The sequence below is a fragment of the Orbicella franksi genome, chromosome 3, assembly GCF_964199315.1.
Source record: "Orbicella franksi chromosome 3, jaOrbFran1.1, whole genome shotgun sequence".
Classification (NCBI taxonomy): Eukaryota; Metazoa; Cnidaria; class Anthozoa; order Scleractinia; family Merulinidae; genus Orbicella; species Orbicella franksi.
Window position 1 is genome coordinate 31,462,706 of NC_138147.1, and position 26,980 is coordinate 31,489,685.

Sequence of the window (26,980 nt, forward strand, 5' to 3'; positions counted from 1 at the left end):
GCTGGTGTACAGCATTGCAGGCTCTATATATTTACCTTGTCAGCGGCTTCACCCATTTGGCCAAAGGGAACGCAAAAAAGAATGCAGTGAAACGTCGTGTCAATTCATCCGATTTTTGCCTTTTTAGCGACTGATGATGGCATGCATTCTGCTCATGAGAAATTTGGTTACATTTGTTTTGGTTTTGCTCTATTTTCCGTTGCGCTTGGATTGTTTGGGAGCCGATGAAGACCCGTACAAGATACTGGGTGTATCTCGGTCTGCAAGCCATGCTGACATAAAAAGAGCTTACAAGAAAATGGCACGAAACTGGTTAGTGAATTACTGTAGCTTTATCTTTTAGCGATCTTCATCTTGATATCGAAGACCTTTTAATGCATATCGATTGCTTCAAAGGGAGAAAAATCTGATTTTGCAATCGGTGTTGTGAAGTGTACGTACTCTTCCGGCCTTGAAGTACAAGAAATATTGAACAAAACGTCACACGTTTGTTGTTTTATGCTTCCTTGCACGATCCTCTGATGTCGTCGTCTTCTATAATCTTTAGGCATCCAGACAAGAACAGTGACCCTGAAGCCCAAGAAAAATTCATTAAAATCAATGAAGCTCACGAGGTATGTCATAAGGAAGCTTACATTTGTACTTCTTTACAAAAATCTCTCTAGCAAGGGAATAATTTATATGAAATGTCTTATTGTTGAGCTGTAGAGAAGGATATACTACACGAAAGATCATCACAGTTACTGGTATTAATGCTGCTTAGGGAGTTGTGAGCTAGACCGAATCCAAATTGAGCGTCTGTTTTTATTGGAACTGGCCTGACTTTGCTTCAGTAGCCACTCTCAGTTTGGCACCTGTTGCCAACCAAGAGCTAATTAATTTCTAGTGCTTCAGTTAATAAATGAATGATGTAAGGAGGTTAGACAGACAGAAAGATGGACAGACAACCTTTATTTAATTGGGTCGTGCATAATAAAAGCATTTAGAAAACAGCCCTAAGAAAAAACCAATGCTGATAGGTTAAAAACTCCGTTTCTATAACTCGATAGAAACACAGAACTAGCACGAGCTGTTGACATAATGATGGCGCAAGCAAAGAGAATTTTCATTTTGATGATCAAAGTAAACAAGTTGTTTTTCTTTACTTTTCATCCCGGTGTTTTCTAAAAGAAATGGAAAACATGTTCTCTGTTTCTCTATTGAGTTATAGAAATGCTCATAAAAGTTTTGGGAGGACTTGAAAAAGTTGTGGAAACACTCGCCTCGTGGCTTATGTTTCTACTGCATTTCTCATTCTCCCAAACTTCCACTCATGTTTCTCTGACTCGATAGAAACATGGTACATGTTTTTAATTTCTTAATTGATGGAGGAGCAAATTAAACCACTTTTATTTATTTGATCCGTGTGACTTGAAAATTTGCAGATTTTGTCAGATGATGAAAAGAAAAAGAATTTTGATATGTATGGTACCACAGGAAAGCCAAGCAATGGTGGACATAATGAGAAACCATTTTATGACCCTCACAGTGGATTTAGCTTCTTCTTCAATGGAATGCCTTTTCAAAACACTTGGTCCAAGCCAGGCCAGATCAGCCAGAGAGCATATTACAAATCAGTCTTGCCAGAGAGTTATGAGAAGCCATACTTGATAGAAATCATCTCTGATTGGTGTTTTGCCTGTAAGTTTAATACTAATAAAATATTTATATCGGAGTCAGTAAAAAGCACCAATTTTTTTGCCTACCAGTTAGTTTACCTCATCCCCAGAGCCCGCTTTTCTTTTGGTCAGCACCAAGAACTGGACTCTGGCTAGTACTGATGCAGAAGTCCCTGATTTGAGGGCTTGCAGTCATTTCAGTGTAATGCTGATTCACTGACAAAGAAAAATGAGCACTCTGTACTTGCATAATCAAAAAATCAGTATTGGTTCAAGTGCGCATTTTTGATGCTGACCTAAAGAAAAGCAGACTAGGGGAATGAGATTGACAGTTAGCATTGTTGTGATAACAAAAAAGAAACTTCGAACATTTTATCTTAGTTTATACAGGTTCATTGTGCAACCTACTTTTGTTTTAAAGGTGCGCAGATTGAAGAGTCATGGGAGCAAGCATCCAGCAGCATGAAGAAGGTTGGCGTAGGGATTGGCATCATCAACATCAACAGAAGTCCACGCCTTGTCAATGCTTTGGGTGCTAGAAGGGTTCCCACTATCGTTGGCATCATTAATGGACGGGTTATGTTCTACAATGATAGGGTTACTGTTCAAGGTCTGAAGGATTTTGTGATGGGGTTGTTTCCAAGAGGTTTAATTGAGAAGGTAATAATAAACTATCTCTTTTTCAAAAAGGTAACCAGTAACATGAGAGGAGGGAGTGCTAGAGTGACCTCATGCCTAGATCACGCGTTACATTCTGGATCAATGGTTTCGAGTCCTGGCCGAGGTCTTTGTTTGTGAGCAAAGCATTCACTTTTACTCTCATAGGGCATTTCTCTGCTCAGGTATAGGTACCAACAAATAAAAATTAAATACTCTGGGGATAACCCTGGGATGGACTAGCTTCCCTCCGAGGAGGGGTGGTAGGTACATGTACTTTGTATTCTCCTTGTCACTACCCACTATAAAAACCCAGAGAAAAGCATTTGCCCACTGGGCCACTAGGTTTGATTGCAGACCCTGTGGTAGACTGCTAGTTCCAACTTTTCACAGTCACTAATATATTGTTGTAAATGAAATTGATAGAACCCAATATAAAATGTTAAAGATAACTTGTTGAATTATTGCTTATATGTGAACTTACATGTATATGAAACCTAGATTTTCTTTGTCTTCTGTTTTCAGATTACAACAAACAATGTTGATACCTTCCTAACAACAAGTGTTAACAACAAACCAAGTGTCATGCTGTTTTCACCCAAGCCTCTGCCGTCACTCCTGTATCATCTGGTGGCTTTCAGCAGTTACAAACATCAGTCTTTTGGCTTTGTTTCATTGACAGATGGCTCTGGGCAGTCTCTGAGAAAACGATTCCGAGTGGACTCGAAAGAACCAACTGTGTTAATCTTTAAGGATGACGTGGCAGTGGCAGATGTTGTTGTCAGGGTAACATGAAATATTGATTCTAAGATGTCACGATGTTTTACTGACTGGACAATGATTTCTGGCCAACAACTTGTACAGTGTAGTTGTGGGGCCATTGTGACCATGGTCATAACAAAACTACTTATTTCATTGACTTTTATGATCTAAAAATGACAGCTTCATAGTAAGAAAAAAATTAATTGGAAAACAGGGAATTATTGATTCATAACTTGACATCATTGCTTGGTTGTAATTAAAAATTTCAATGAAATTAAAAATTAATAAGCATTGGTATACTTGATGATTTTTTTGAAATTATCAATTGAAAAAATTTCAGAATTTTTGGACCAAGGAATTAATCTAAATCAAGCCTCTAACATGTTTTGAAAGCTGCAATCCCAAAAACAGATGAGAACTACACTTTGTTTTTAATTAAATATAACATTGTTTTACTGCAGGCTTCAGAACTAACAAGTGGAAAGCTGAGGGAAGTAGTTGAATCTCACAAATATCTGCACTTTCCAAGACTCTCTTCAAGAGCCTTGTTTGATGAGCTTTGTCCTGAGGAGAGGTTTAGATCGTTACGAAGGTTAGTGAACCTGTTTTTATGAAATATATCCATGTAGCACTTTTAATATAATATAATAAATTGGAGGTATCCTTTCACTGGAGGTCTTAAAAGATTTAGAACGTGGTTGTGGTCTGCTTAGAAGAGGTATTAGCTTTTGTGTTGGACTTGGTGCCCGTTTAGGGGATGTGTACATAGTTTATGGAGAGATGTCAATTATGAGAGTTGTTTACTCATTAGAGGTGTCCAATTAGGAGAGGTGTTCATTTGGAGGAGGTTTCCTCTTGAGTGTAGCAGAGGGAAGATGTCTGCTTAGTGACAAGGGAGGTGTTTACTTAGGAAAGGCCCAGATAAGGGAGTTTACACTGGAAAGATGTCTCTTTAGGGGAAGTGTCCAATTATGGCAAGTGCATTATTACAGGGAGGTGTCCACCAGAAGGAGTTGTCAAGATTATTGTGGCTAGAGTCCAATTAGGAAGTAACTTTGTATTAGCTGTGTCCACATAAGGAGAGGGTTAGGAAATGCATCTGTTTAGGAGAAATGTTTGTTGAAAGTTGGTGGGGATGTGTCCAGTTATGGGATATGCCAACTTAGGAGAGGGGGTCCTTTTTAGCAGTTGTGTCTTCAAAGATATCTGCCAAGCAAAGGGTCCTATTTTACTTGACATGGTTGTTGAATGCATTTTTTTTTTTCAGACTTTGTGTCATTCTTTTTACTAAGCAAGACCAACATGAGAAAGAGAAGCTTGTTCTGAAGTTATTAGCAAAAGATAACAAGTACCTCTCCGAGAAGCGAGTGAAATTTTTGTATGTATATGTTGATGTGCAAAGAGAGCTAATTGAAGAGTTCAAAGATGGAAGGAAGGATGACAAATGTGCAGATAATTCAACTGCATCAAAGGTAAATGGTGAACTTGATTTTTGAACAAATACTCTTGACTCGAAAATAGCCCAAAGAAAATGTGCATGCTGATTGGTTAAAAATCATGTTTCTATTAAACAATTAGATTACTTGCTCTTGATTGCTATCGCGTCAACTATCACGCAAAGATATCAAGAGTGAATAATCTAATTATTGTTTTAGTATAAATCTATTAGTCGTTCAAAACTTTACCTAAATCCTCTTCACAGACACTTTGAAAACGCCAAGGAGCATCCACCATTTTGTTAACAACAGCACACTGCTATGCTACTCACTCTCTACAGTATCACAGAATAGATAGTTAGTAGCGTAGCCAATCAGGGAATGGCATTCATGATAGAAAGCTAGTAGATTTATACTAAAACTTGATAGAGACACAGAACTAGCACATGCTGTTGATGTAAAATTATGATGGCACAAGCAAAGATAAATTACATTTTGATGATCACAGTAAACAAGTTGTTTTCTTTTTTGTCACCATATTTTATAAAAGAAATAGAAAACATGTTCTATGTGTTTCTATTGAGTTATAAAAATCTCCATGAAAGTTTAGGAGAACTTGAAAAAGCTGTGGAAACACTCTCCTATCAACTTGTGTTCCCACAGCATTTCTCATTCTCCCACACTTCCACTCATCTCTGTATAACTTGATAGAAACATTGAACATGCTTTTTATTTCTTAAACAATGTACCATGTTTTGATGATTTTACCCTCTCCTCTTCTCTCCTCTCCCCTCCTCGCCTTGCCTCACCTCTTCCCTCCTTGCCTTCCCTTACCTCGCCTCTCCCCTCCTTCCCTGCCCTGCGCAGCCTTGCTTTGCCTCTCCCCTCCTTGCCTGGCCTCGCCTTGCCTCACCTCTCCCATCCTTGGCTCACCTCACCCTGCCTTGCCTCTCCTCACCTCCCCTCCTACCCTTTCTTCTCCCTTTCCTTCCCTTCTCCTTTCTTCTGATACCATCCTCATGCAAGGATCTATCCAGGCTTTTTGTAATATAATTGTACTGTTATTTTAACACATACGTACTGGGCTATTTTGTAATTTTCAGGTCATATTTCTTTGGAACAAAGGTCAGAAGCAAATCAGATATGACTGGCTCTCAGGGGGGTTGTGTGTGTCCAAAGAGGAGGAGTCACTGTCCAAGGCCAGACTGACCTTGATGTTGGATGACTTGCTGTCGGGCGAAGGAAAACTGCGCTACACTTCAAGCATTCCTCTAATTTACAATGAACATGCTCCAGTTAGTAACCGTTTATGGCACGTCATGGTCATAAGTGGCGCACTATGTTTTGTTTGTCTGTTTTATTTTTTGCCATTTATAAATATTTAATGAAACCTGTTAATCTGGTCACCACGGGCCACAAAACTCTGGACGTATTAACGAGGTGGCCATATTAACGGTGACTGTTAAACGGGGTTCCACCATATTTACATAATATCAATGTGTAAAAAGCAAGGAAGCCCAGGGAAGCCAAAAGGCTTATGCAAAGGACTACCTTAAATATACCTAAGACTAAACGAAAGAATGAAAATGCTTTCATCAGCTCACAAAATGATCATAATTCAGGATATGATGTGATAAATTTGAACTTTAACATCAGGATTTTGCTTATAAGGAAATTTTTTCCCTGAAGATTTTTGGTGGGGTACACGTCACACCTGTTGTCAGCCCTGGCTATTTGCGTATCTTAGGTGGCGAATCACGCTTTATCATATGAAAGGAGAACGTAACCGTTACTTCTTTTATTCTCCTTTTCTTTTCAAGATGATTCAAGATGAAACGGCCACCATGAAATAAATGCATATGCGATGCTCTGTCCCAGTATTAGGGATCTGTGCGCTCCGTGTACCTTTCAGTTTTGAAATAACTAACGTGGTCTCTTGAAAGCAATGTCAGAATGTTACGTCAACGGAAGATTCTTTTGCTTCCTCAGGGACTCGTAACAGCCTTGTTCAACTGGTGTGTAGATGTCTTTTACTACGTGAAATCTTCAATGCATCGGTAAGTTGTTTTTGATTTGAAATTTCGTGATAAACACCTCATGTTATTTTCTCTCTTTTCTTTGCAACTCATGATTTCAAAATTACCCGGAACATTTTATAGAGAGCTTAAGCAATAACAACAGCGACGCCGAGGACGACGCCTAGTCAAAAATGAATTTATATTTTACCACCGAAATTCGCAACTGTCTAGATTTGTTCAGTACACCAATGGTTCTTAAAACGTGCTCAGGCTAAATATGCAATGACAGTGTTCAATTCCAAATGGAAAAACAAAAAATTAACGGTCGTCGTTCGTGTTCCTCAGACTACGCAGAACTTGGTCATTTCATGTTGTTGTTTTGCAGAGGACGGCAAAGAAATGTACAAAGATTTACAACGCACGTGCACAGCTATTGTTCTGTTCATTAAACTTTTTGCTTGGTGACGTTCTCGTTGCCGTCGTCGTCGTGATTTGCTTAAAATATTCAAACGTCACGGAATCGTATTCATTTTATCTTACCGAACTCAGCGAACAATATCATATGCATCTTGTTTCCACGGTGATACAGACTTTCAAAGTCCCCAACCTTTGTATTGACGTTTCTCTCGCTCTGAGCTCTGCTCTCGCAGCTCGACTTGTAAGCAAGTCTAAAACTAGATGAAACATTACCATATAACAACCAATTGTGTCGTTTCTTTCCTTTTCTCAGGAGAGAAACCCTATCTTTGCTTTCGCTGTTGTGCGGACTTGGAGTTATTCTGTTTTTTAGCGTTTTACGTCCTGGTGCAAAGTAAGTAATGATTGACTCAATACGGACCTAGCCCTTGCCTCTTCCAGGAGTTCATTTAGTTGGGGCACAGCGCGATAGACGGCGAGCGAAAAATGAAGAGAGGGGGTTCACCCTTTATTTTTTCGCACGCCGTTTATCGCGATGTGTCCCAACTAACTGAACGCCTGGAAGAGTCTAAAACAGATTCCATTTCACTTCACTTTCTTTGGTATTACTTTGGCACGAACAAAACGAAACAAAACATGTAAAAAATTTCTTTTCTGGGTAGTTTTACATTGAATAAATATCACGTGTATTGTGAACCAACGGGGCAAAGAACACTTTCAGTCGTCCCTCATATTACCCCCTAAAAGTGACAGAGCCAGATTGACTCAAAGTTCTTCTTCGGAAACGTTGAAAAACATCAACAGCGTCACAAAGAAGAAACTCTGACTAGTTTTCATATGCCATATTTTTTTAAACAAATTTCCTTTGGGATTTCATTCACATACCGTGTCAACAACCACATAACGTGTCAACAGAGAGCTCTTTAACCACAACATAGACCTGCTAAAGCATGGTTTTCACTAACGACGCAAGCGCAAGTGCAAACACATAATTCTTATTTCACCGTGAAAACGACCTTGACGCAGGTATAAGCACAAGCTTGCGCTTGTGCGTGCGTTAGCGCTGCAAAAAGTGAAAAAGGAAACACCGCTCAGGCATAACAGGATATTTACCACACGTGGTTGTGTTTGGTCACTGCAAAATTACCTCGAGCCTAAACAGTTTTCTAAAATGCCGGAAGGTTCGGAGTATTACGGGTGCAGCTACATTTTTCTTTGAAAAACAAAAAACTTTAGTTTACGAGTAAACGTTAATTAAGTCACTGGTCGACTCCACTTAACTGACGTCTTCGTTTTTTCTAACTTGTTGCATTTTCTTCAGTGACTCTATTCAAAGGGTACACAAATCGTCATCCAAAGACGACCACAGGGCAGCACAGAGTGTGTCAGCTTTGGGCCTCCTTCGTTTAGACCCAGGTACAGAGCAAGCCCAGATCAGGAATGCTCCCCCGGGTCACATCACGTTCACTTTGTTGGTAGATGCACTCAGTGCACAAGAACCAGTGAAATCACCTTTGATACAAGCTTATGCCGACGTGGTCAATCCCTATAGTGGGTAAGTAGTTGACTAGTCTCTTCCAGGCGTTCAGTTAGTTGGGGCGCAGCGCGGAAAACAGCGCGCGAAAAAAATAAAAAAGCGCGGCGAGAGGAAGCGAAAGGAAGGAAGAAAGCGAAAGAAAGGAAGTTCTTTCGCTTACTCTCGCCGCGCTTTTTTTACTTTTTTGCGCGCTGTTTTCCGCGCTGCGCCCCAACTAACTGAACGCCTGGAAGAGGTTAGTAGTTGACCTCCAGACTTCCCTTCATTTGCAAACACACTCCGCTAGCTGTTTTTTTCCAGGGATGTTACGTAGTCCAATTAAAGAAGAAGGCTGTTAAATCAACATTACCTTGTGTATTCTCCTATTGTTTTTTGAAAATGAAAGAAGCAATTAATTTCGCGCGACTTACATTTCACGATTTGGTAGAAAAATCGTGAGGAATGAAGGCAAATTTCTTCGGAATTTTCCAAATGCTGATCCACATACTAACAAATGGGTTGTTCCTGTTTTACAAAATGTATTTAACATAAACGTAAGACTGAAAACATAACTAAAACAGATTCAGTGACGGATCTAGGGGACGGGCCCAGGGGACCCCCCCCCCCCCCAGGGGCTCAGGGTGTTTTGATGTTGAGTTGAGTTGACTAACAACTTGTTTCGATTGTCATTTAGTAACCCAAATTTTGAGTTTACTTGGCTCTCCATCTCTGATAACTTGGCCTGGTGCACAGACGTTATGGAGGTGGATCGGTTTGGTGAAGTGACGCCTGGGATTGTGCTGGCAATAAACGGCCACAAAAAGTACTTATCGATCTTTAAACCGACCGACCTCACCAAGACTACGTTCTTCAAGAGTCAAGGAGGGGACCTGATGGGCTTCGACGACAGTGACAGCGAGACAGACACCAACGAAGAAGTCGATGGACAGAGAGAGTACGAGAGAAAGAGGCAAAAGGTGCTGAGTTTATCAATACAGAAGGAACTGGTCAACTGGTTGGAGAAGTTTTGTGATGGGTTGGTGGAAAGAAAAAAAGTTTCGGAATGGCCAAGATTTACTGACTAATTTAAGTGTTCAGGTTTACTGTTAAGAGACTTCGAGTAAGCCGAGTGAGTAAATGAAGATTTTTGCTTTGCGCGCTAAATTTGCTCGCCGCTCGGGAAACGTTTTAGATTTGGCGCGAAAAATGTCAGACTTAAGTGTGTCTATCATTGGTTGTTGCTGGGATTTGAATTTTCACGAGCACAAAGCAACCAATCAGGGATCTTATACGGATCTCTACGGAGCTCCGTCATCAGAAAAGATATTTTCCAGGAGAGTCTCGTACCTCGTTCACACTAGGTCAAAACATGTTTAGTGTTACCTCGAATTTAACATGGTTCATTAGAAACCCTGTTCAGACATTGTAGTTTTACTGGTGGTAATACGGGCCATAACTTAAAGTGCAATTTTGTTGTGCGAAAAGGTGGAAGAAAATGTAGCCCGTACTACTTGGCCTCAGAGACACAAATTAATTTAAGTTATTAGTAATAGTAGTAATTGGACTGAGTGTCGTACAATTCAGGGAATAATCGCGCGAGTAAGTTTAATATCAGATGAGCGCGTAGCCGATTTGAAATACGAGCACGATTACACGTTGTTCAATTACTAATAAATCGCATTCACAACAAATTTCGAGCGAAAGAGTCAGTAGTGTTTTGCATAAGTTTCAAAAAGTGTAGGGAACACTAAGAAGGAAGCCATTAAAACGGACGTAATTGACGTGCGAATAGGATAGGTATCTAATTGCTGGTATACGATTACAGAAACAAAATTGGAGGCGATTACGTGCCTAAATAGACGCTCGGAGAACCAATCACGATCGAGAATTTTCTTATAGATACTGTACGATAAATACATTAGTTTAACAAAAAAAAATACGTAGAAACCTTTCAACATCGTTTTTCACCCAATAATTGACATCGTGTTTGGAGTGTTTTTTCTGTTGGATCAAATGAAGTTAAATTTCATTTTCAACAATTTTACTGTCACTCAAAATACTCGGGCATATTTTATTTATTTCTGATGTTTTTAATGTCTCTAGTAAGAGATAATTTCTTCTTTTTTACAAATATATGTACAGATAAAATCATCGTAATGTGAAATACATGTTTACAAACTTTGCATGCTGTGAAGATGTAAGACAACTTTGAAACGTGTAATTAAACCTTTTCTGCTGAAAAATGTGTTGACTGTATTTTCATGGGCTCAAAAAACGCGTGCGACATCATTCTAGCCAATGTGATTTATCCCGCGCTTTCCAGCCGTTACGTTTTTGCTTCGAGTTCAGATGCACAATAAGTAAGTGCAGTGTCCGCTTCTGTCCAAACTTGAAACTAAGAGGTGCAAGCATGTTCACTCTCAGGCAAGCCTTGGCTCAAAAATTAGAGCTAAAACAAATACCCTGGCTTTAAGTATTAAACTGTCAAAACCTGACTACAATTTCAGAAAGAACTGCTGTGAAAAATCCACTCCAAGCCAGGAAAAATTAATTCCAATTTTTTTTTTTTCAGTTTCTTCGTGACTCCATTTTGCTTCGAGCTCTTTTCTTTTGGTTAACTTTCACATGAAGAAATGCAGGAGCTAGGGTGATGTCAAGAAATGGTGGCGATGTCACATCTTCAACTATAATAACATAGTCACCTGTGAAAAGACAACAACAGGATATCAATATTTAAATTCTCCCTATTGGCTTGTTTATAATCGTAACAGTACATGGTTTGGAGAACGGATATGTTGACTTCGCACGTGACCTCTTGTTCAGAGCACGTGAACAACAGATGACTGACATGTGTTTCTCTGCGAGATCCTCATTGGGGAATATCACGTGACAGTTATTTTTTTTTTTGACAGTTGCCATGCAGTGCTACGCCGCTGATCACGAGCTCACTTTTGACCAATGAAGCGACAGAATATCTGGCCCTCTGGTGTTTTTTACTGTAACACTGTCAATTATGTTGTAGGCCCTATAGTTTTCCTCACCCGGTTTACAGAACTTATCATCTTTTTCTTCTTTCTTTTCCTTCTTCCGTTTTCCGTCTGCCTTCTCCACCACGTCAGCCAAAGCGTCCTTCTTCTTCCTTCCATCTGAGACTGCAGACGAGGGCACGTTTCGGTTGACTACTTTCAACATGTTGGGGTTCAGCCCTAGGTTGGCCTTGCTTTTCATCCTGAAATTATGGAAACACAAATGCTTAACTGGAGTCTCTGGAAAAACTTGGAAAATTTTAAAAACAATAGAAGCGAAAAGATCTATTTCAAGAAGATCATAGCCTCAACGTTTTTACAAAAAAGGTTCTAATAAAAATGGAAAGTATATGCTGTTTTGACAGGTGCTGTTGAGTTGTGAGTACTCTAACAATCAGACTAGGAGCTCCGAAGAGGGAGACGACTTTTGTGTGGACGGGTGGGAGGGTAATTCCGAAATAGGGAAACAAAGGGGTACGGGAGAGAGGGAAGAGGCAAGGGCGGGAAGCGGGAGGGAAATGCAAATCGCTAACTTTCTTTCTTTATCAATGCGTTAGAATACTATCAAAACATGAGCCCAAGAAAGTTTTTAAGTTGCACTTCGCATCCTGCGAGGCTTTAAACAAAATATTATATCCGAGCAAACGAAATTCGCGCCCCACATGCCCAATTGACTATAATGCTTGAAAAACCATACATGCCCCACGAAAGAGTTCTATCGATTTTTAGTATAAATCTACTAGCGTTCTATCACGAATGCCGTTCTCTAATCGACTACGCTACTCACTATCTGTTCCGTTGTAGATGGTGAGTAGCCTAGCATTGTCCGGTTGTCAACAAAATGACCACCGTTTCTTTGCGTTTTTGAAGTATCTGTGAAGGGGATTTAAATAGAGTTTTGAAAGACTTGTAGATGCTTACTAAAACAATTAGATTTTTCGCTCTCAATGGCTATGCGTGATAGAAATTTCACGCGCAATCTCGAAGTGCTAATCTCATTGTTAAAGAGTAGACACCTGTTTAGCAAATCAGATTGCAGTACGTGTGCTATCAAGGTAGCAGAGAGTCACAGAGTTGTTTACTCTCACACAGCATGCCACATACCTTCCATTTGTTGCCCTTGAATCTTCAGCGGCAGTGATGTTATGCATAGATGAATGCACCGATCCAAAACTGTTCAGTGGTTTAACCCCAGGGGGAAGGGGTGGTATGTAGAGATTTTCAAACAGCGCTTTCCCACCAGCTGTCCGCACAGGGGAGACAGGCGGCGGCAGAGTTAATACCGGAGGAACCATCAGTACGTCAGCGGCTACATAGACAAAACATAGATGGAAATATTAATAGTTTTCCCAGTAGAACTCAGTTTTTATCCCGCATGTGTTTGAAATCTGAGAGATTTATCGAAAGTTTGCAAACAAATATTGCAAACTTAGCCCTTGGCAAAACTAGACTATGGATACAAAGGACCATTTTTGTTTTAGGAGGAGGGGAGCAATTTCTGAAAAAAACAAGTCCTTCACAGCAAAAACTGCTCAAAACCAAATGGTGCAAGGGGAGCCCTAGGGAAAAAAGTCGAGCAAGTGCTTCCTACTGTCCAGGTCCTGTTTTTATTGATGTTAAGATAATTCTTGGACAAGCTTTTGCCCACCAAAAAAAATCATGTGCAACCTGAAGATGAACATGCCCCAGAAAATTGCCCAACTTCCCCCACCCCCCCCCCCTTCCCTCAGAAAAGCAATGGTCTGTCCCTGTCCGTTTGTCCCACCTCTATTACAAAGCTTTGAAATATCCAAGGAACTAAACCGAAAAAGAGTTTAGAACAACTACACAAAATACATATTAACTTGCAGAACTCTACAAATTTATGGGGGAGGGTTAGATTTAGAGTTTTGCTGATCACTCGATTGTGGGTATAATTTGCTAAGTTCAGCACAGGTGCAAGTAAGGAGAGGTTTGCCTGTGTATTACATTTACCTTCTCCGCCAAGAGTTGTACTCTTGTCATAACTTGACGGCATCATAGTGCTGGCCTGTGACGGAGCAGTGGTCCTGCATGGCATCTCAGCATGGCCCGCCTCAGGCACTGAACTTTCTTTGTCTCCAAAGTCTGATGTGTCAGTAATCTAATAACAACACAAAGAAAATTACCTTATTATAGGAAATTAACGCTTCATGAAATTAACGCGAATTTCAAAAATTCGCGTTAATTTAATTTCCGCGCTGTTAATTAAGTTGCGCGTTAATTTCCGCGACGTTAATTATCATTATTTTCGCCCAAATTTGTGACACACTCCAGACATTCTTGACACAGCCAAACAATAAATTTTATCCGCGCACTTTACATTTTACATCAATCGTTCACATTAGTAAATCGTTTACTGTACTTCAACTGAATTTTGTTCGTGTTCGCTGTCAGCTTTACAGTGTTAAAATAGATTGGTTCCTGTTCTCAACAAATTCTGTTTTTTTCTTGGTGTAGCGGACACGTTAATTTCCCTCATTTTGAAAGTTTGCCCCCTCTCTCGCGTTAATTTCCTTTATTGGGAAGCAAATTAACTTTCAATTCGCGTTAATTTAAGTCGCGTTAATTTCAAATACGTTAATTAACACGAGCGTTAATTCCCTATAATGAGGTAATCCCTGCGAGAAGACAAGCTGTCAGAGTGTAGTCGTGTGAATAAGGAAGGATAGGCCACATGCTACATGTAAGAATAAAGGGGTAAGGTAAAGTCTGTGTCGTGCCAAGTGGTCCGTACCAACCAGAGCTTAAACCAGTTTCCATAGCATTGACCAACTAGAAGTATTTTCTACTCCCCCTGGATGAGATGCTAGTCCATGACAGGGTTACCCCACAGCATTCAATTTGTCAGTACCTATTTATACACCAGGGTAGAGAGAGGTAGTGTGAGAATAAAATGTCTTGCCCAAGGACACAACATAATGACCCTGCCCAGGACTCAAACCTGGTTCACATGGTCTGGAGTCCAGTGCATGAACCATTAGTTCACTCTTAAGAATGGACACCGGGCCCCAATGTTAGAAGACTGGACTGCGCTATCCACCATGGATAATTGTTAACAATGAAAACAAACTGAATCAACTGGATAGTGATTTATCCAGTCGATAGCATTATCCACCTTCCTAACAACCAGATGTAAAGAGAAAGCTGGAATGGCCAAGAACAACATGACAGAAAATTGCAGAGACTGAGCTAAGTGAGATGGACCTTACGTGGGGTAAAGACCTTGATTGAAGTTTCACGACACTGCATGGCCGAGTCATGGAACAAGCCACAAAGGGTTTTCAGCATGGTATCAGCGTTTTACCTGAATGCTGTCCATATGTTTAGCTAGCTCCTCCCCAGTTGGTGAAGATGCTTGAACAGGTCTGTTAGACATAGCACTTGGTGCCTGTGAAAATGCTCCTTGTATTGCTATTTCACTTGATATCTCCCCAAGCATCTCCGTTAGCGGGTATGGCTCAATTTCAAAACCACTTATTAAATTATTGAGGAGAATATAAAGACAAATCAACAGTATCCAACTCTTGTTCACTATACATAACATAATGTCAGGGTAAAAGTACTATATCAATGTAAATTTATCATTATCGTTTTCAGCTTACAAATTAAGCCGGACTTCACTGGATTAAACAACCATGCATCAGGCAAAGTTCAGTCTATGTTGCTCTTGACTAAAGATGATCCTAGAGAGGAGCTGTGTAGAAACTAGTAATCTTTGTGGCAGTTGTATTGAAGTCTCAACACTGTACAGTCCACACTGAACTCTTTGCTGAGAGCCGAGAGCCCAATTCGACACAACTGTCTAAGTTTATCTACCTGCAAAATGGTGTTGTTTTCAATTATTGTAAGTTGTTCTTTCAGCTAAATTTTTCAAAAGTTTATTGCTACAAAAATTTTCAATTTTCTTTTCTAGGCATTTCATTGGAAAATACTGCTGCAGTAGATTTATCTACAGGTGTAACATCAGTGATTTTTTTTCACTGCACAACTTACAATGGTGTCATGATTGTGTCCAGCTCATTTTCTGTCCCATCGGCAGATTTTCTACTTGAACCAACCTTCACTCCAGCTGTCACCTGCAGCAGTCGCCCTTCCTCTAACAATGAAAATATCATTTAAAAAAAAACCACGACCTTCACAAAATATATCAAAAACTTGGTCAACATTTAAGGAGCTGTATGGCCAGAAGAGCCACCATGGATTAGGACGATGATGGCATACTTGTCAATCAACCCTTTTCACGTTGAGTAACCTTGAATGACTTAGCTGTGCTGAAACCGATTGAGTTTTTGCCTACAGAAAAAAAAATGACCTGACCTTTGGTTGGTTCCCCATCTGCTGTCACACACTCAACTTCAAACCCAAATGGTCTCCCTTGCGTGAATTCCATGTGGTCATCGCCAACAATGCGGATCAAAACAGTCTCCACTGAAATAGAAATAGCCCTGTGACATAAAATAACTACCATGCTCTCAAGGTCTCTTTCGTCTACATAATCGTTTTGCTGTCACATCTAGCCAGGAATTCGGGTCTTTTTTTCTGGAGTGTGGAGGCAATCCCTAAAAACTCTCAAACCCCTTACTTTGCACTAGACCACAAAATACAATTTTATTCCCTTTAAATCCAGGTACGCTAATCTATTATGGTAACAAAGTAATTTTCCCAGAACATTTTCCATTTATGTTTTTGCTTGATTTGACAAAATTTTTGAGTTTGCTACTTTGTCAGTATAGAGGCAACTCCCATCTTGAAAACACATTCATTACTTCAGGCTTTTATTGGCAGAAGCCCTGGCAAAATTGCTGACAACCATGGCCTCTTCAGTATCACAAACCAAGGAAAGCAAAGCAGGGATCCTGCTTGACTCTGCAAAATCACCCACAACATAAGGAGAATGATCACTGACACAAATCCTTTTGCAGGTTTTCATACATTGCCCAAAACAAACAGCAAGGGCACTTGCATCACTTCACCTCCCTGGTTGCTGTTACTACACAAGAGTTGTAAATTTTTCAATACCTTCCGGCCTGCCATTCACCCACATTCCTTCATATGAAACACCGGATGTGTGAATCATGGATCCTTCACCATTAAAAACATCTCCCCACCACTGGCCCTGTATATCACAGAACATTAAATAAGTCTCTGTTATCGATCTATCACATTCCACTTCACAATTTTCAAAAAGTTTATTGGTCCCAACTTTAAAGTCCGTGGATGAAACCCTACTATATGATCATGCAAATGAAAGCTATCAAGGAATATAATTTTGTGTGGTACTGTTTACAATGCTGCACAGGACGGTTTCACCTTTAAGTCAGTGGATAAAACCCTTAGCTAGCGTGTGACCATTTAAATGTAGCTATTGAGAAGTACTTTCATGAGGTACAATAGCCTTGATGAGTGGAGCTTTCAATTTTTATTGTTATTGCATAGCTCCCCCCACCCCCTCTGGAAATTGCAATTAAGCTTGAGTTCACCCATTTCTTTAAATTTTTTGGTCTTAGAGAACCCACCCCCAGGAAATTCCAAAACCTTCTGGGAGGGGAGGGGCATATGGATATTTTCTGTTGGTAATAATTTATGGCACATTGTTAAATTGAAGTTGAGAACTGGTAACCTTCAAATGTGAAAGGGGAGTTTTGCGTTTGCTGCTATAAAACGTCAACAGAAATGAAAGTTTATAAAAACAACCAGTCATCAGCTCAGCTTAATTTAAAGATTTTCTCTATCACATCTTAAAAATATTACACAATATACTGTAAGTCAACTGACCCCATAAATAGTTCCATCAATAAATTTCATAATCCCATGTCCTTGTCGCAGATCATTGACCCAGTCTCCTTCATAAACATCACCAGTGCTGTTAGGATTAAAGACCATTTTGGAGAGTATCCAGTTGTAGATTAATAAAGATGTACTCAACGTGAGGAGGGGAAGGGAAAGAAGTTGAATATAGACTGTGCATTTTCTTGTTTAAAAGAGACATCCAGGCCTTCTGGGTCAGTGCGTTATATTTATCACTGGTATCAGTTACAGACAATACATAAAAGTTAAACATACACAAGGTAACTAGATGCTTTTCACATACACTGTAACCAGCAGCATGCATATAATGTACTGCATACCAATAAGCAGTAGCAATCTTAAAAATTATCAAATGGCAGACTGTAGCTGAAAATGGCAGCCTCATTAGGATCTACAACTGATCTAGAAAGTCTGGATAAACTCCATAGAAAGTGGCATACATCATCGCTGAACAGATGTTGTTCTCAGGTTTTTGGAAGACTATTTTGTGTAGCGAATTCAATGGATAATGTTGCTGCTAAGTTTTAAAATAATATTCAACCAATCAAAGTTCCTCTAATACAATTCTAACTGTAAATCTCTGTAGGGTTGCACGTATGTTTAAGGTCAAAGCTCTGATTTTTTTTCAAGCAGTATACCATTAAATCATGAATGAAAGATCAGCTCCTAGCAAATTCTTCACTGAACTTCAATAGTATTTTAAGCTTCTTATATACCTCAACATGAATTTTCCTTCTCCATGTCTTCTGTGATTGTGAAAAGATCCCTCATAGACTGATCCATCTGTACTGATTAGTTTTCCTTCTCCTGTTGCACAAAAAAATAATCATCAACAACATACAAAAGACACCTACAGGCAAATGTTACTTGACTGTCTAATTATTTTCATTGTTCAGTGATGATGAATACAACAAACACTAATCCAGTTCTCAGTGGTTCTACGTCAAGTCCCTGGGGATGAAAAGGTCGGGAATGCTCATCATCTCACTTAGCAGTATAAGTCAAGGATTCTGGTCTCACTCAGGGTGTTCATGACAAAATGCTATGACTATTTTTAAGTGTCAAAGTATTTTTTAGGGTGCACTCAAAGAAATAAAAAATCATAGAAAACACTCTTATTTCCATTTTTAGGCTCAATTTCCACCAGTCTCTTAAGTCCGGTCTACTAACCCGGACTCCTTTCCAGAACAGCAGCTGGTACAGCCGCCCCTCCCCTCCCAATTTTTTTTTTTGAGGGGAGGGGCGGCTGTACACAGGCTAATTCCGTCTTAAATGGTATATTTTAGGGGTCAAATAAAGCCTGAACCACACCCAGACTGGTCTCCTTTAGGGGTTTAATTCAATATTTCCGACGAGCATCCCCAGCCTTTTCATATAGAAGTTCCCCTTTGTGGGATCAAGTCTTCAGAAGTGCATGACATTTTGTCTTTTAGTATTACCCTGGGTTTGCAAATTTATATAGTTCTGTTACTTTTTAGGAGTTCTACTATCTAAAAGCCCAAGAAGATCTTTAAAAGAGGTACGATCACATACAACACACCCTTTCACGACAAACTTACCTTCTCTCTTATTTTCCAGCCATTCTCCTTCATATCGTGATCCATCACCATAAATCATGATTCCATGGCCATTCAGCTCCCCTTTTATAAACTGACCTGTGTATTCATTCCTTGTTGCAGCCCAGCGGCGAAATCCATGTCCTTGGATTTCTCCATCAATAAACTGTCCTTCATAAAAACTGCCATCTGCCATAACAAGTTTGCCATGACCTTTAAGAGATTATTGTTCAAACCTGAGAGATGATACATAAATTTTCATACTGTCTGTATCTCTATTGATCCAGCTAACTTAAGTCTCCATTACAGCTGTTACTTGAGTGGTCCCACAATGCCAGGAGGAGAAAGACCATTGTATGATGACCTTAATAATGGCTGTACAGGGCACTACCCAACCTGTAGGCTGGCCATTATCAAACTCAGAAACCAACTTTGCAAAGTGTTACAGAGAATGATGGCACCATAGGATGTAAAATAGTATTAAAAAGCCATTTGAGAGAGTAGCAGCTTGAGAAACCTAAGCACTTTATTCAAGGATCTGTTGCATTAGTTAGTTCAGGAATTTTACTACTATCACTGGATGGGAAGAGATAAATGTGTGAATGATGTATCAAGTGCAAGAATAAGACACTTTCCTCCACTTCTCCTCACCCTCAGACACCAAGGAAATTATAATTACTAAAATATTAAAAATGCGACAATGGGAAATCCAATAATGTACTGGTGAATTAAGTTTAACCAGCCTGTTAGTCCAGTTATAATTAACTCACCATGTTTCTTTCCTTTGCTCCACTCTCCTTCATATCTGAAGAATTTATTGGCATAATTGTATACTCCAAATCCTTGACACCACAAGAATCAAAAGACATATATGGAATTGATATATGTTGCAGCTTCACTTTGTACAAACGTACAGCTTACATGTAAGTTTATCTCTCCTCCAGCGCCAAACATTTTTTAATTAAAACAATCTTACCATCTCTCAGTTGCTGTTTGGTCTCGCCAATGTAATTTCCTGCTCCTTTAGATGTGGTGTTGTTTAATATTGTTGCCATTCTCCTCCAGAGAATTCACGACAAAGTTGATCACTGCGACATTTGGTTTCATGGAATATCGCCCGCCATATTTGTTTTCGAGTGGTTGCTAAGCGGACAGGCGCTAATATTTTTAGCAGCGGACTTCTCCCATAAAAATACATTCAAAATGGTGGACCGTTAGCACGAATGTTGTCGATTCAGTTTACTGTGTTTCAGTCTGCTAAAATGACAGAATCAAGCAAAAGTTTCATTCAGGGAACATGCATGCACATGTGTCCTCAACGGGAAATTGCGTCTCGCGAGAAGCAGCGGAGACTGCACTTCTTTGAGACACTTGCCTTCACTTGTCCAACGTCAAACAGCTCTTCCCAACAAGACAAACTGAAAGCAGATTCGCAGGCAGTGGTTAAAGAGTTTTCACGATCTGCAGCTGGAAAATCCATTGATCCCTCGGACCTCCGACCAGCTAATGTGCTTTTAAGGACGATGAATTACTTGATTGAAGAAATTACGTCCAAAAATTCAGTCTATCCATGGCAAATGATTTACTGGTTTGTGTTTGATAGAATAAGAGCTGTGAGACAAGACTTGGTAGTACAAAGAATCACTGGAAAGCCCGTCGTGGAAATCTTCGAGAAAGCTTGCAGGTTTCACATTTTATCCGGCTACAGGCTGTGCGAGAGTCCAGTGGATGTATTTGATCCAAAAATCAACAATGATCATACAACGGAATGTTTGAAGAGACTTCTGTGCTTTTATGAAACAGAATGGCCTTCTGAATACAAAGAAACAAGGGCCGAGTTTGAAGTGTATTACCTTTTACATAATCTGGGTTCTTTTGAGGCTTTAAATCGTGCAGTAACTCTGCCTGAAGAAATCAAGAACAGCTTCCTATTTCGGTTAGCTTTGGACATCTCTTTCACTTTCATGCTTAAAAACTTTGTTCGGTTCTTTCGGTTGGTCAAGAAGCTGCCATATTTAGCATGCTGTGCCGTTCATAAACACTTCAACCAAATGAGAGGCAGCGCTCTTGCTTCTGTCAACACAGCGTATTTCAGTCGTAATGCTTGCCTTCCAATGATGTTATTGGTGGAAATATTGAATTTCAATAACGTGCAAGAGGCTTGCGATTTTTGTGCTCATTTTGGGCTTGAAGTAACTGACGTCTCCGTGAAACTGATGAAAGGCAACCTAAACAACACTCAGCCACCACGAGTAAGATTTTCCAACATGATAGATTTGAAACTGACCGTAAATACCACTGACATGATCAGTGGGAGATGTTCTGTTACTGGGGCGCTCGTCAAAAGTTCAGCTGGTGCATCACTTTCTCGAGCATCTGCGCCAGCGGCTGGCGGCAATAACTCTGAGCCTGGGGAATCCAGTTTCAATTCACAGCCAATATCTAATGCTCTGCAGTTAACTGAGAGGCAAAGCTGGTTTGGCAAGGGAAGAGGAAGAGGAAGAGGAAGAAAGACAATACAGTAGTCATGCAGTTACTGTCCAAATGGGTCAGAACCTAGGGGTACTCTGTAAACTTTCACACAGGGAGGCTCCTCTTGGTGGATCAACCTCTAACCCTTTCACGTACCTAATTGTGCCGAAATGGCGACCCTCTTGCCCTCAAGAAAAAAGATATCCAGTCTTTTCTCGCACCTCAAAAAAACCCTCTCTATTACTAGGATTTCAATAGTTGTTACCATTTCGGTGAAAAGTCTAGTTGTGACAACTATGCTTGAATATTGCGAAGAATCAAAGTTAACGAAAGTGCAAGGTGTAAGGAATTTGTTGCGGCAATAGTAAATAAAATATGACACAGCCCTTAGCATCATCACGGGTATCTTGAAGAAATCCTATACTATGTAAGGGAGAGGGTAATGCTAACGAAGGTCGTCCCGAAAATTTCGGGAATAACGCCGATTTTTTTGGATGTCTCCGATGTTTTATGCAATGTAGTGTGTTTTAAAATTTCCCCCTCTCAATCCATCTCGTTCTTGAAACGTCTATATAGCAGTGCATCTTGTGTTTGTCTAACCGTATGTGAAAAATTTCGCGTCAGTCACGCAAAGAACGTCTTTACACGATGACCATATGACAATAGCGTCGCGCACAGTTTCAGAAAATAGATTACATCACCGGAGACCCCCCACATGACTCAGACAAGAATTACAGTCCAGTAGAAGGTTTTGTTATGGGTGCGTTGTATTCTAGACCAGAAAATCAGGTAAAAAAAGGAAGGATTGGTGGTGTGGGTTCTTGCTTAGCTTAAATAATGTTAGAAAGCAAGCACTGCTGCCGTGGGTAATGTAAAACGGATTCAAGGTGTCCAAACAAGAGCCTAAATGTCGCAAATTGCACGAGGGTTTTACAAAGCCGCAGTGACATTCGGACAGATCTCAAAACCATCCGGAATTGGATGTCGAGAACTAATTTTAGCGTGGTGGTTGCGGCTAGCCGAACAGAATACTTCACGGGGAAAAGTATTACGAAGAATCGGAAGAAACTTATGGATTGTTTATCCTGGTCTTGAAGAGAAGACTTATAAGCTGACTTATTACCAGAAATGACCAAATTTGACAACCCGAGTCGTCCACTCAAACGGACAGTGAACGAATACGATAGAACAGGATGACAGGATTATTGTCCCTGAGACAATTCCAAACGCATGGCAGAATTAGGTTTACTGTGCAATATGGGGGACCTAGATTTTAATAGAGCCATTTATCCAACCACATAAACGAATCTGTGACTGTTAGCAGACCTCAACTGCTTATATTTCATAGATGTGTTTGGCGCGATACATGTAATATAAATAGCGCGGGGCTAAAACTGTTTTTATGTGCCAAGATAGCCTGCGTAACAAGCGTTTCCGTGGGGTTGGGAAGCAAAGAAAGACCGAGGAGAGGGATTTTCGGTGTTTTGCTTGCGCGGAAAATGGGGCAAGCGCCAAAAAAAGAAAGATGGGGGTGGGGGAGGAGAAGGAAGGAAGTTTCTTCCTTCCTTCCTTCCCCTTCCCCTCCCGCCTCTTTTACTCGCTCCATTTTTCACGCTGTAATTCTTTGCTCCCGAACCCCACAGAAACGCTTGCTACGCAGGCTAGTGCCAAGACAGAACGGGCCAGTTTCATCACGGCAAGGCAACGAATCGGATCGAATCTATGCTATTTCTTTATGGTATTTCTTTGCTGGCTTGCTGGCTTTCTTGTGAGTGATACACCTGAATGTCGAGTACAATCATATGATATTTTTTCTCCTAAGATTTACTAAGGACGTAACCACGCATAAACGATCTTTGTATTTCCCATCATACTTTGCCGCCCTCTTTCAATCTCTGTATTATTTTTATTCCAAGGTTCATGATGGGAGTTTTCTCTAACATTTTGAGCTAGAGAGGCCATCGACGTGCGAAATTACTCGCTGAGTATTGCGCTGAAGTACTCGCGAGCGCCGTTGTTCCATATGTCGCTTTCAAAGAAGTAGCGCATGAAATGGTTTGTTTGTCTGAGTCACACCGGGGGTTAAATTTTCATGACGTCATTTGCGCGACGACAAGCTGTTTCTGCGCCGCCTTTTGTTGGGTAAGCTACAAGTATGAAAGCAATTCGGAAATTTATGCAAAGAAATTTTGTACAAACAACAGGGATTTGCCAAATCTTGGGGCAGGGGCTATTGCTAAAGGACTCGGGGAGTAGGGTAACCAGCGCCCTTCCGCTAAATTCCCCTCTCCCTCAGCTTAAAACTTTGAGCTAAATATACGAACATCGGATGACAAACGTTTCAAAACTTTGGTTTAATAGCAATTGATATTGCTGTTGTTGTTGTCCGTTATCATTTGTCATCTTAGTCATTGTCGTAGTTATTGCTTACAGTGCTTCTTCGTTCATACACAATCACAAAGCCGCATTTGTGTATCAATCGTAAAGTTCATGCACTGGTTTAATAACAATTAGGATTGCTGTTGTTGTTGTTGTTGTTGTTGTTGTCGTCCGTTGTCGTTGTCATCTCAGTTATCGTCGTTATTGTTTACAGTCCTTCGTTGATACACAATCACCAAGCCGCATTCGTCTGTCAGTCATACAGCTCATACAGATCAGTCACACAGTTTGATCACCCCGAGGTGCATTGATCCACAAATTAGCGATCCACTTTTCACCCTCGAGGACATCGCATCCTCCATGTAAGGTTAACATATCAACTTCGCCCATTTTTCCAGATTCCTCGTCCAGCACATTGTTGTACCAAAACAGGGCGCTTCCCTTCACAGGCTTGACAACCAAGCTTGCCCTGTCACAGTTTCTACTGAGATTTGTCGAATAATTTGTCCCCACGAATAGTTCTTCGCGGTCTGCGACTGGAAATGCGGTTTCTCCTCCCTCGGTGACGTTGTTTAAGAAAAACAAAATGGTGATGTACCTAGACAAAGTGAAAATCGGAAAATGAGTTCTTTGGCAATATGGGACGATTAGGCGGGGAGGGGGGCGGGTGGAAAAATACTTACACAAGCATAAAGCGTACATTCCTTGCCCTTGGTAAAAACTTATTTAGAGTTGTAACCGCGATATAAGGGCCTCGCTGAGGGGAGACGCAAGTAGTTCCGTAAAAACTTGCAATGGCTGGCTTGACGCAGTTGCCTTTATCCGCCTGTTCGCGAGTTGCGTTGACTTTCTATTTTTGTTTCTCCCCAGGGCCACCCCCTTCTGCTTTTTTTAAACCCCCTGTGGTTAATACTCTGCTAATTGCCATCTCGACAAACTCAAGAAGAAATACAGGCGAATGAATGACTGAATGAATGAAAGACTGGTGGTCACGTTTAGCATCTCTAGCCTACAAAACAGTCGCATTTTTACATAGCTTTGCAATATCTTTCCCACTCGCTTCCACTGCGTCTTGTTTTAAGCTAGAGATTATGATATTCTCTTGCTTTAAGTTAGAGATCCTGTAAAATCACCTGCATAAAAGACACGTGCTTTTGTCGATGTCCTCATATTTCCCGCAGCATCTCCTCTCGATCGTCTCCTTACTCACAGTAGAGTCATAATGAGCGTGGTAATGTCCACCTCGTTGATATTTCACAACCTGTGAAAAGACAAGCTGCATCACTGAAACATTCGGCAACTACAGTACCTACAAAGTTTGTCAAACGCTTCCGTAGTTCGTCAAACTGCAACGCGGTCTAACAAGTTTTGGGGTGCCAGAGGATTTCTTGTTCTTTTACGCTATGGGCGGTGAATCTGCTAAAGCGTCTGGGCCGCCTTTGCTAAAGCGTGATACGTCGCTTAACGCAGATCGTGACTTCGCCACTAACAAAACCTGTGTGACCCAGGGTACCCGGCCGGGTGTAAAATATTCATTCTTCCCCCGGTATTCTTGGCTATACTTTTTCAGGCTACTACCACCGTTTCAACGCTAAACCCTTAAAGAAATTGGGCTGTGAGCGGGAATCATGCCACGGCTACAGGAAGAATGCAAAGCTGTATACATGCACTTCATAGGTACAATTCCGCGCAGTGCAACGCGGGAGTGCAACGCGGCTGCTGCGACGTAAAATTTGCAACGTGTCGCAATCGTAGAATCAAATTTCATCAACAGAATGAGGTCTTTATGTCTATGTCACGCTTTTACAGTATGGACAATAGTCTATTGATTTGTCTTTAAAAAACTGAATAATTTCACAATTTTTTAAAACGACTAACCTGTAAGGCTTCGCTATGTTCAATCTGTAACACAGACATCTGAGTAACCTCTGCAATTCTTCTCTTCACGCGTTTTAAAACTGGATCTTTATCAGCTTCATCGTTCAGTTCTACCCAGGAGTGTTCGCTGTACCTGGCCTTGTAATATCTCAGGCGGTTCATGTTGAACAACTGGTAGATGAACTCCACAAACTGTGTCCGGTTTACCTTTGTGCAATTCTCGTACGTAATCGCGCGCGCTCCTTCGGGAAGCAATGTTTCATACACAGTCCATAAATCACTCGTACGCACTAACATTCTCGTGATGTGGTAAACATAACCTGCAAACTCCATCATCGTTATGTTGCCATCCTTATCGTTGTCGTAACGATTGATTCGCTTGCAGTACTTCATCATTAGTTCCTCTGTTAAACTGGCATTCGTTCCCTCCCTCGTGACTCCCTTCGACTTGGCCGCAGTTTCGCTCTCTTTCAAGCCATTCCTTTTCGCTATTTCCACGAAATGATCGCATTCCTCGCTGCTTAAAAAGTCTGGGATTTCAAATATTGGCGGTTTAACGCTCAGGGTTTTAAGCTGCACGCTTTTTTCTTCGTCCACTTGAATGCTTTCCACATGGCCCACAACGACAGCATCTCGTCTGGGTAGCCTGACATCGGAAAACGCTGAATACAGCCGATCTTTAAAGCAAGGATTTTCTTCATCTTCGCCGTGTTCAAAGGCCGAGGGTCCACGTGGAGAACACGTTTCTCCTTTGATAGCTCTCACATCCGGCGTACCGAGTAGTAAAGAAAAATGGCATGCCATAAGAACAACAAAGAAACAGGAGAAGAAGGCCATGGCGCAGCCTAAACCTGCTTAAAGATGGCCTGGATGGACACAGATATCACCTATATGAAGTGCGCTACAATAGCTTGTTGTGTTCAAATTTACTGAGAACAAACATTACTTGTTCTCTAGTCTGCATACTGTGATTTGATACCCGATCCGATCCCTGATGTCGTAACGCCATCTCTCTCTAGTGAAATTTCCTATCGTCCCCCGGCGCACCGCTTTTATCTACTTGAGGGGAAGGTTTGCGGGTCGACTCACATTAATTACTAAATTAAATGCAGGAGTTATTTTTGCTACAGAAAGGAACTTAAGTTCAAAAATATTTTCCGCAATGCATGTTTCGGTGCGGGAATGAAATGTCGATGCGGCGGCGTCACAAGGTTGCGTGATTCTCACGAGAGTGCGAGGCGTACACGCGTGTGACCTGGTGGCTACTCACACAAACCGAGCGTCAAGCGATCCATGTGTTCACAGAGCGAGCCGTCGCGAGGCAAAAAGGTACTATTACTCACGAACTTGTTGCCAAGTTAATTTTCAAAGGAAAC

At 40.8% G+C, this 26,980-nt stretch overlaps 4 protein-coding genes across 4 annotated transcripts; 2 read left to right on the forward strand and 2 right to left on the reverse strand.

Moving 5' to 3' along the window:
* Positions 1-45: 45 nt before the first annotated feature.
* LOC145482014 (dnaJ homolog subfamily C member 16-like) lies at positions 46-10,707 on the forward strand. The gene is made up of 12 exons (XM_081460594.1): positions 46-312; positions 548-614; positions 1,425-1,680; positions 2,080-2,318; positions 2,841-3,101; positions 3,539-3,669; positions 4,345-4,549; positions 5,617-5,808; positions 6,503-6,570; positions 7,262-7,342; positions 8,270-8,503; positions 9,159-10,707. The coding sequence occupies exons 1-12, from the start codon at positions 134-136 to the stop codon at positions 9,547-9,549; spliced, it is 2,304 nt and encodes a 767-aa protein (XP_081316720.1). The 5' UTR covers positions 46-133; the 3' UTR covers positions 9,550-10,707.
* On the reverse strand, positions 10,690-19,998 carry LOC145482017 (MORN repeat-containing protein 1-like). The gene is made up of 13 exons (XM_081460596.1): positions 19,852-19,998; positions 19,646-19,717; positions 18,879-19,088; positions 18,036-18,126; positions 17,287-17,374; positions 16,531-16,627; positions 15,829-15,939; positions 15,505-15,607; positions 14,816-14,984; positions 13,465-13,612; positions 12,595-12,799; positions 11,506-11,693; positions 10,690-11,166 (listed from the first exon to the last, which is right to left on the reverse strand). The coding sequence occupies exons 1-13, from the start codon at positions 19,928-19,930 to the stop codon at positions 11,033-11,035; spliced, it is 1,695 nt and encodes a 564-aa protein (XP_081316722.1). The 5' UTR covers positions 19,931-19,998; the 3' UTR covers positions 10,690-11,032.
* Positions 19,999-20,080: 82 nt separating this feature from the next.
* On the forward strand, positions 20,081-22,533 carry LOC145482020 (germinal-center associated nuclear protein-like). The gene has a single exon (XM_081460601.1). It carries the CDS (start codon positions 20,099-20,101, stop codon positions 21,398-21,400), a length of 1,302 nt encoding a protein of 433 aa, XP_081316727.1. The 5' UTR covers positions 20,081-20,098; the 3' UTR covers positions 21,401-22,533.
* An 80-nt stretch (positions 22,534-22,613) lies between these two features.
* Positions 22,614-26,528, reverse strand: LOC145482023 (transmembrane prolyl 4-hydroxylase-like). The gene is made up of 3 exons (XM_081460604.1): positions 25,605-26,528; positions 24,860-24,987; positions 22,614-24,324 (listed from the first exon to the last, which is right to left on the reverse strand). The coding sequence occupies exons 1-3, from the start codon at positions 26,439-26,441 to the stop codon at positions 24,006-24,008; spliced, it is 1,284 nt and encodes a 427-aa protein (XP_081316730.1). The 5' UTR covers positions 26,442-26,528; the 3' UTR covers positions 22,614-24,005.
* Positions 26,529-26,980: the final 452 nt, after the last annotated feature.

What these genes read in the sequence shown, in the direction of transcription:
- LOC145482014 (XM_081460594.1), top strand. Translation starts at nt 134, where the DNA reads ATGATGGCATGCATTCTGCTCATGAGAAATTTGGTTACATTTGTTTTG. An exon ending in AAATCAATGAAGCTCACGAG is followed by an intron (nt 615 to 1,424) that starts GTATGTCATAAG and finishes GAAAATTTGCAG; the next exon opens with ATTTTGTCAGATGATGAAAA. An exon ending in CAAGAGGTTTAATTGAGAAG is followed by an intron (nt 2,319 to 2,840) that starts GTAATAATAAAC and finishes TTCTGTTTTCAG; the next exon opens with ATTACAACAAACAATGTTGA.
- LOC145482017 (XM_081460596.1), bottom strand. Translation starts at nt 19,930, where the DNA reads ATGGCAACAATATTAAACAACACCACATCTAAAGGAGCAGGAAATTAC. An exon ending in GCTGGAAAATAAGAGAGAAG is followed by an intron (nt 18,127 to 18,878) that starts GTAAGTTTGTCG and finishes TTTGTGCAACAG; the next exon opens with GAGAAGGAAAACTAATCAGT. An exon ending in TCAAGGGCAACAAATGGAAG is followed by an intron (nt 11,694 to 12,594) that starts GTATGTGGCATG and finishes CCATAATTTCAG; the next exon opens with GATGAAAAGCAAGGCCAACC.
- LOC145482020 (XM_081460601.1), top strand. Translation starts at nt 20,099, where the DNA reads ATGTTGTCGATTCAGTTTACTGTGTTTCAGTCTGCTAAAATGACAGAA.
- LOC145482023 (XM_081460604.1), bottom strand. Translation starts at nt 26,441, where the DNA reads ATGGCCTTCTTCTCCTGTTTCTTTGTTGTTCTTATGGCATGCCATTTT. An exon ending in AACATAGCGAAGCCTTACAG is followed by an intron (nt 24,988 to 25,604) that starts GTTAGTCGTTTT and finishes GTCTTTTCACAG; the next exon opens with GTTGTGAAATATCAACGAGG. An exon ending in AGCACGTGTCTTTTATGCAG is followed by an intron (nt 24,325 to 24,859) that starts GTGATTTTACAG and finishes CACTTTGTCTAG; the next exon opens with GTACATCACCATTTTGTTTT.